The following is a 7,241-nucleotide window of genomic DNA, read 5'->3' on the forward strand; positions in this document are numbered from 1 at the left end:
TTTATGACATAATCAATGCTCATGCCAAATTTCATGTTTCTATGACATCGGGAAGTGAAAAAATTAGATTCCGTACGTAAAAGTTCGGACGCTAATTCTTTGGCACTTAGAATTCAATAATCGAGTTGGGACCCATTAGCTTTTCCTATCTATGACATAATCAGTACTCGTGCCAAGTTTCAAGTTTCTATGACATTGGGAAGTGATGGAATTAGATTCCGTACGTAAAATTTGGACGCTAATTTTTTTGCGCTTAGAATTGAATAATCGAGTTGGGACCTATTAACTTTTCCTATTTATGACATAATCAATGCCTGTGCCAAATTACATCGGGAAGTGAGAGAATTAAATTCCGCACGTAAAATTTGGACGCTAATTCTTTTGCGCTTAGAATTGAATAATTGAGTTGGGACCTATTAACTTTTCCTATTTATCACATAATCAATGCTCGTGCCAAATTTTAAGTTTCTATGACATTGGGAAGTGAGAGAATTAGATTCCGTACGTAAAATTTGGACGCTAATTCTTTTGCGCTTAGAATTGAATAATCGAGTTGGGACCTATTAACTTTTCCTATTTCTGACATAATCAATGCTCGTGCCAAATTTCAAGTTTCTATGACATCGCAAAGTGAGAAAATTAGAATCCGTACGTAAAATTTGGACGCCAATTCTTTGGCGCTTAGAATTGAATAATCAAGTTGGGACCTATTAGCTTTTCCTATTTATGACATAATCAATGCTCGTGCCAAATTTCAAGTTTCTATGACATTGGAAAGTGAGAGAATTAGATTCCGTACGCAAAATTTGGACGCTAATTTTTTTGCGCTTAGAATTGAATAATCGAGTTGGGACCTATTAACTTTTCCTATTTATGACATAATCAATGCTCGTGCCAAATTTCAAGTTTCTATGATATTGGAAAGTGAGAGAATTAGATTCCGTACGTACAATTTCATGTTTCTATGACATCGGGAAGTGAAAAAATAGATTCCGTATGTGAAATCTCATGCTTCTATGACATCGGGAAGTGAAAAAATTAGATTCCGTACGTAAAAGTTTGGACGCTAATTCTTTGGCGCTTAGAATTGAATAATCGAGTTGGGACCCATTAACTTTTCCTATTTATGACATAATCAGTGCTCATGCCAAATTACATCGGGAAGTGAGAGAATTAGATTCCGTACGTAAAATTTGGACGCTAATTCTTTGGCGCTTAGAATTAAATAATCGAGTTGGGACCCATTAACTTTTCCTATTCACGATATAATCAATGCTCATGCCAAATTTCAGGTTTCTATGACATTGCGAAGTGAGATTCCGTACGTAAAATTTTGACGCTAATTCTTTTGCGCTTAGAATTGAATAATCGAGTTGGGACCTATTAACTTTTCCTATCTAGACATAATCAATGCTCGTGCCAAATTTCATGTTTCTACGACATCGGGAAGTGAGAGAATTAGATTCCGTATGTAAAATTTGGACGCTAATTCTTTGGCGCTTAGAATTGAATAATCCAGTTGGGACCCATTAACTTTCCTATTTATGACATAATCAATGCTCGTGTCAAATTTTATGTTTCTATGACGTTGGAAAGTGAGAGAATTAGATTCCGCACGTACAATTTGGACGCTAATTCTTTTGCGCTTAGAATTGAATAGTCGAGTTGGGACCTATTAGCTTTTCTTATTTATGACATAATCAATGCTCGTGCCAAATTTCAAGTTTCTATGACACCGCGAAGTGAGAGAATTAGATTCGGTACATAAAATTTGGACGCTAATTCTTTGGCGCTTAGAATTGAATAATCGAGTTGGGACCCATTAACCTTTCCTGTTTATGACATAATCAGTGCTCGTGCCAAATTACATCGGGAAGTGAGAGAATTAGATTCCGTACGTTAAATTTGGACGCTAATTCTGTGGCGCTTAGAATTAAATAATCGAGTTGGGACCCATTAACTTTTCCTATTCATGACATAATTAATGCTCATGCCAAATTTCATGTTTCTATGACATCGGGAAGTGAAAAAATTAGATTCCGTACGTAAAAGTTTGGACGCTAATTCTTTGGCGCTTAGAATTGAATAATCGAGTTGGGACCCATTAACTTTTCCTATTTATGACATAATCAGTGCTCGTGCCAAATTTCAAGTTTCTATGACATTGGGAAGTGATGGAATTAGATTCCGTACGTAAAATTTGGACGCTAATTTTTTTGCGCTTAGAATTGAATAATCGAGTTGGGACCTATTAATGTTTCCTATTTATGACATAATCAATGCTCGTGCCAAATTACATCGGGAAGTGAGAGAATTAGATTCCTCATGTAAAATTTGGACGCTAATTCTTTTGCGCTTAGAATTGAATAATCCAGTTGGGGCCTATTCACTTTTCCTATTTCTGACATAATCAATGCTCGTGCCAAATTTCAAGTTTCTATGACATTGGAAAGTGAGAGAATTAGATTGTATACGTAAAATTTGGACGCTAATTCTTTTGCGCTTAGAATTGAATAATCGAGTTGGGACCTATTAACTTTTCCTATTCATGACATAATCAATGCTCATGTCGAATTTCAAGTTTCTATGACGTTGGAAAGTGAGAGAATTAGATTCCGTACGTAAAATTTGGACGCTAATTTTCTTGCGCTTAGAATTGAATAATCGAGTTGGGACCTATTAACTTTTCCTATTTATGACATAATCAATGCTCGTGCCAAATTTCAAGTTACTATGACATTGGGAAGTGAGAGAATTAGATTCCGTACGTAAAATTTGGACGCTAATTCTTTTGCGCTTAGAATTGAATAATCGAGTTGGGACCCATTAGCTTTTGCTATTTATGACATAATCAATGCTCATGCCAAATTTCATGTTTCTACGACATCGGGAAGTGAGAGAATTATAGGCAATGATGGAAATCGAACGATCTACGTAAATGTCGATGACGCTCGCACCCGCGCCATTTATCATAGGATAGATGTACTATGCCAGTAATCTTCCCAGGAGTGTACTCAACAACTTCCCAAAGTTTCATGGCGATCGGATGAATGGTGTAGTAGCGCATAAAGGACAAACAGACACACAGACACGCAGACAGACAGACAGACATACATTCAATTATATATATATATAGATTTAAAATCAGCTGCACCAATTTACTATCAGCAGGATGGCGGTTCTGCTCACTGATTTAAAACCTAAAATCACTAAACATTAGTCTCACAGACTACAGACCCCCGACGTGGTTGCGGGAACATTTCGATACTGTGACTTTGAGGAGGGATATTAACTCCTTAACGCCATAGGACGTGGCAACAGCAGGGGTGGATGGGGACAGTAACCTCTGCTGTTAACCCGCTGCATGCCATGATCTATTTTGATCACGGCATGTAAAGGATTCATAGAGGGAGGGCGCTCATTTTGTGACGTCATTGGGCCCCCGCGATGTAATTGCGGAGGGCCGGCGGGTTGCCATGGCAACAGGACACCAGATACAGGTGTCCTGGCTTGCTATTGCCTATTAAGGCTATTACAAGCGATAAGGCATTGCAGTACATAAGTCCTGCAGTGCCTTACGTGGCTTTAATCCTCAGAGGAAGCATGTTTTTACGTGAGGATTAAGGCCCACTTAGGTCAGGTTGTAAAAAGGCAATGGGGCCGTCACTAAAGGGTTAAATAGTTATTCACAAAAAATAATTTATTAAACTTTTAGGTCCATTGATTTATTGGAAAAATTGCACCTAAGTGAGTGAAATTAGGGTAACATGAGGTGAACGGAATCTAACAACGCCTGCCAAAATGAAACACTGAAACACTGCCAACTCCTTCACGTGATATGAGTTCATCTAGAACAAAGTTCTCTGCTTGTTTGCAGATATAAGAACTACATTGTGAAATCTATTTGCATGATTGGACATGTCTCATTTTTATATGTTAGAATTGTAGATAAAGTCTAGATGTTTTATCACTGAGATCCAGTCTTGAGGTTTGGTGATATTTGAAGAAACCATAATGATAAATTCTTTGGTAGAATATCAGTTGCCCTTCACAAATTAGGAATGCCGACCAAAATATTGGTGCTAAATATGTTTCAGTTCACCTCCTCCCCCTCCCTGCACAATGAATTCTGCAAAGGTCACACAGCATGTCTAGAACGCTCTACCATAGAAGTCAATGAACATCTTTGGTAAATATACTAAATATCTTTTATATATTCCTATCTCTGAATGCTGTTAACAGCAGGTCAGGCAATATAGTGCCCCATAGTCATGTACAGAAAATAAAGTAGAAAAAAACTACAATAAGAAAAGCAAAAGCCAATGAGAAAAAAAGTATCTGTATTGGGTTTCAATTAGTAAAAAAAAGTATAGGTGATACATTTCCCTTTAATAAGATGTGAACGGCTGAGCAATGGAAGCACTATAATGCCCACGTGCCTCATTGGTACCTCTAGGAGATGACCCCTCCTGTAGCGCTCATTGTTATCTAGGCTGTTTGTACAGCTACTTCTCTTGCGTTATTTATCTAGGGACTATACAACGCTATGACAGTATATACATGTATAATATGGGTGTTACTAGGGTGAGGCAACATCTGAGAAATGTACCAGACTGAGACCCCTCTTTCATTCAACAAAGCCTGGGAGGGAGCATGCCAGCATCTAGATCACTCTGTAGATATGGAGCTGGCAAGCAGACAGTGAAAAGTTTACTATTTTAGGTATTTTAGGGATAGAGAACCCTTTCTATAAGCCAGAAAGCAGGTGTAATGCTGCATGCAGAGGAGTCTGCAGTTACATAAGCCTATTCACATACTGTACCTGGTAAAATGTCCTTGTTGGATTTCTGAAGTCAATTTGCAGAATGTTACCAAGAAATGGAAGACCTTTAGGACCTGCTGGAAAGTTTGATCCATTATTCCTGCTCTTCACAAAGTCCAAGAGGAAAAGGCAAACTATGAAAGTAATGCCAAGTAAAAATACATTAGAAAACAAGAGGGAGAGAAACTCCACCATCCTGTCTCTGTGCTACAGCTAATAGATCCTCCTGGTCCGATCACACTGATCTCACCCTCCCTATGATATATAGGGACAAATCCCTTCAACGGTTCTACGCAGAAAACAACAACTCTAGGATACACCCTTCACTGAATTCCAATCCCCACACTTTCCCTTAAAGGGGCAGCATGCACAGAATTATATGCCAGCAGCACTTATACAGGGTCAGCACTAACAAGGCAAAATGTTGTTCATACTTTCAAAAATGGAAGAGGTTGGTGTGATGATAGATAGATAGATAGATAGATAGATAGATAGATAGATAGATAGATAGATAGATGGGCTGAGAGTATATCCGGCACCATAGAGCACAATGGATATTTGGATATCTGTGGTAAAATAGAACCTGCTGCATTCTGTTTTCTGCGAGTGGATTACGTAATTCCTACCAACTAATGTGAGCAGAATTGTGTAATCCAGTGGATTTGATTGATACACGTATTACTGCAGATCTAACACATGCGGAATCTACATTTTCATTTTGGTCCTGTGAGACCGGCCTAAGGTAGTTTACTACCTTTTTATCACGTGACCGGGGACCGCTCAACAAGGCCACTGGTTACTGCTCCAGGCTCTCAGCGACCCTTGGTAGCTGGGAGCAAGGAGATTTTAAATTTCCGGGGGCCCTCCCTGGCTTCTGTGCATGCGCCTGCTGGCAAAATACCGGAGACATTCGCAGAAGCCGGGGAGGGCCCGGGAAATTTAAAATTCACCAGGGTCTATGGTGATTGAACCTGCCCTACAGTTTATCCTAACGCATCACCAAACTGCTGGAGAAACTGCTGCTATATGGGTCTTTGCTTTTCTGGAGCTGCCCTGTATCTTTACTCTCTAGAAACACATGTTCCAGCACCTTCAGGACATAAATTCCTTGTCAAATCGCAATTGTGTATCTAATGCCTAAAAACACTTTATTTATTACCCTGATAGATCAGTTTCCTTACTTTTGTCCTGCAATGCCTTATCGTTAGTAATAGCGATAATAGTAATACGTGGGTATATCTCGTCAAACCGCCCCTTTTTGGAAAGTGACAGGTACCACGCCCCTGTCACTTTATGATCCTTATGTTAATGTGATAGCTGTCCCCCCCTTCTGGAGGCTGGACCTAGGGACCTGCATTAGCCTAGGTTATTATGCCGCCCCCTTTAGTTCAGCGAAATTAGCATGGGATAGCAGAAATGTCAGTCCTATGACGTGCCAATCATAATACACTCTGCGGAGCAGAGTATATTCTGATTATGACCGGATTTATCTACATCCGAAGCATATTACGATTATGACCAGCTTTATCTACAGCTGATATTAAGTAAAAAATGAGTATATTATGAGAGTTTATCTACAGTCCCTTATTTCATGACGTTATCTATCTCCATGAGAGTGTATTCTAAGGCTTTTATCCCCAGCCTTTTAGCCCCCACCTTTTTGAAAACAGACCCCTTCATAAAGTAAGGCCGCCTGCACACGGGCGGAAATCCCGCCGCGGGATTTCCCGCGGGATTTCCGCCACTGAAAGTTTGCATAGGAGTGCATTACAATACGCACTCCTATGCAGACGGCAGCGGTTTGGCCGCGCGAAATCTCGCGCGGCAAACAAACCGCGACATGTCCTATTTTTGTGCGGGGCATGCACTCACCCGGCCACCGGCTCCGGTCTGCGCATGCGCCGGCTGCGCGGCAGCCGGCACATGAAAGAGCTGGGGCCGCCAGGCGCGGGAGACCAAACGACAAACTCGTATATAGTATCTATGGGTACAGCAAACTACATTTTCAGTATATTTTGCATTTATCCAATGCTTATGCAAATATATGATAAACTGGTGGAGTCCGCAGATTATCTAGATGACCAGCTCTTCGCCATACTGAAACTAGTGAATCAAACTAATCAAATACAGTCTCAAATAATTACTGTTATTAACCAACAGACTGTTGTTTTACATTACATCATGGCTGCCCATGGTGGGATGTGTCAGATAATAAGACCTAGATCCAGAGGGAAATATACAGATAAGGCTTCTTTCACATGAGCGCATATCGGCCGGCCATTTCACGGCCAGCCGATATACGCTGTGATCTGATGTATTGGATTCTATTACATCAGATCACATGGACATATTTGCGAGACGTAAAAACGCCCAGCCGGACAATATAGCGCTGGGCGTTTTTACGTCGAACCCAAAACAT

General features: G+C 40.1%; 1 protein-coding gene across 1 annotated transcript in view; it reads right to left on the reverse strand.

The window, feature by feature from the left end:
- LOC136621045 (cytochrome P450 2D17-like) overlaps positions 1-5,117 on the reverse strand; it is a 51,876-nt gene extending 46,759 nt beyond the window's left edge. Inside the window, exon 1 of the mRNA XM_066596228.1 lies at positions 4,823-5,117. Coding sequence (XP_066452325.1) covers positions 4,823-5,017 — 195 coding nt within the window. The 5' untranslated portion in view covers positions 5,018-5,117. The remainder of the gene's footprint in view (positions 1-4,822) is intronic.
- Positions 5,118-7,241: the final 2,124 nt, after the last annotated feature.

This window comes from Eleutherodactylus coqui, chromosome 3 (genome assembly GCF_035609145.1).
Source record: "Eleutherodactylus coqui strain aEleCoq1 chromosome 3, aEleCoq1.hap1, whole genome shotgun sequence".
Lineage (NCBI taxonomy): Eukaryota > Metazoa > Chordata > Amphibia > Anura > Eleutherodactylidae > Eleutherodactylus > Eleutherodactylus coqui.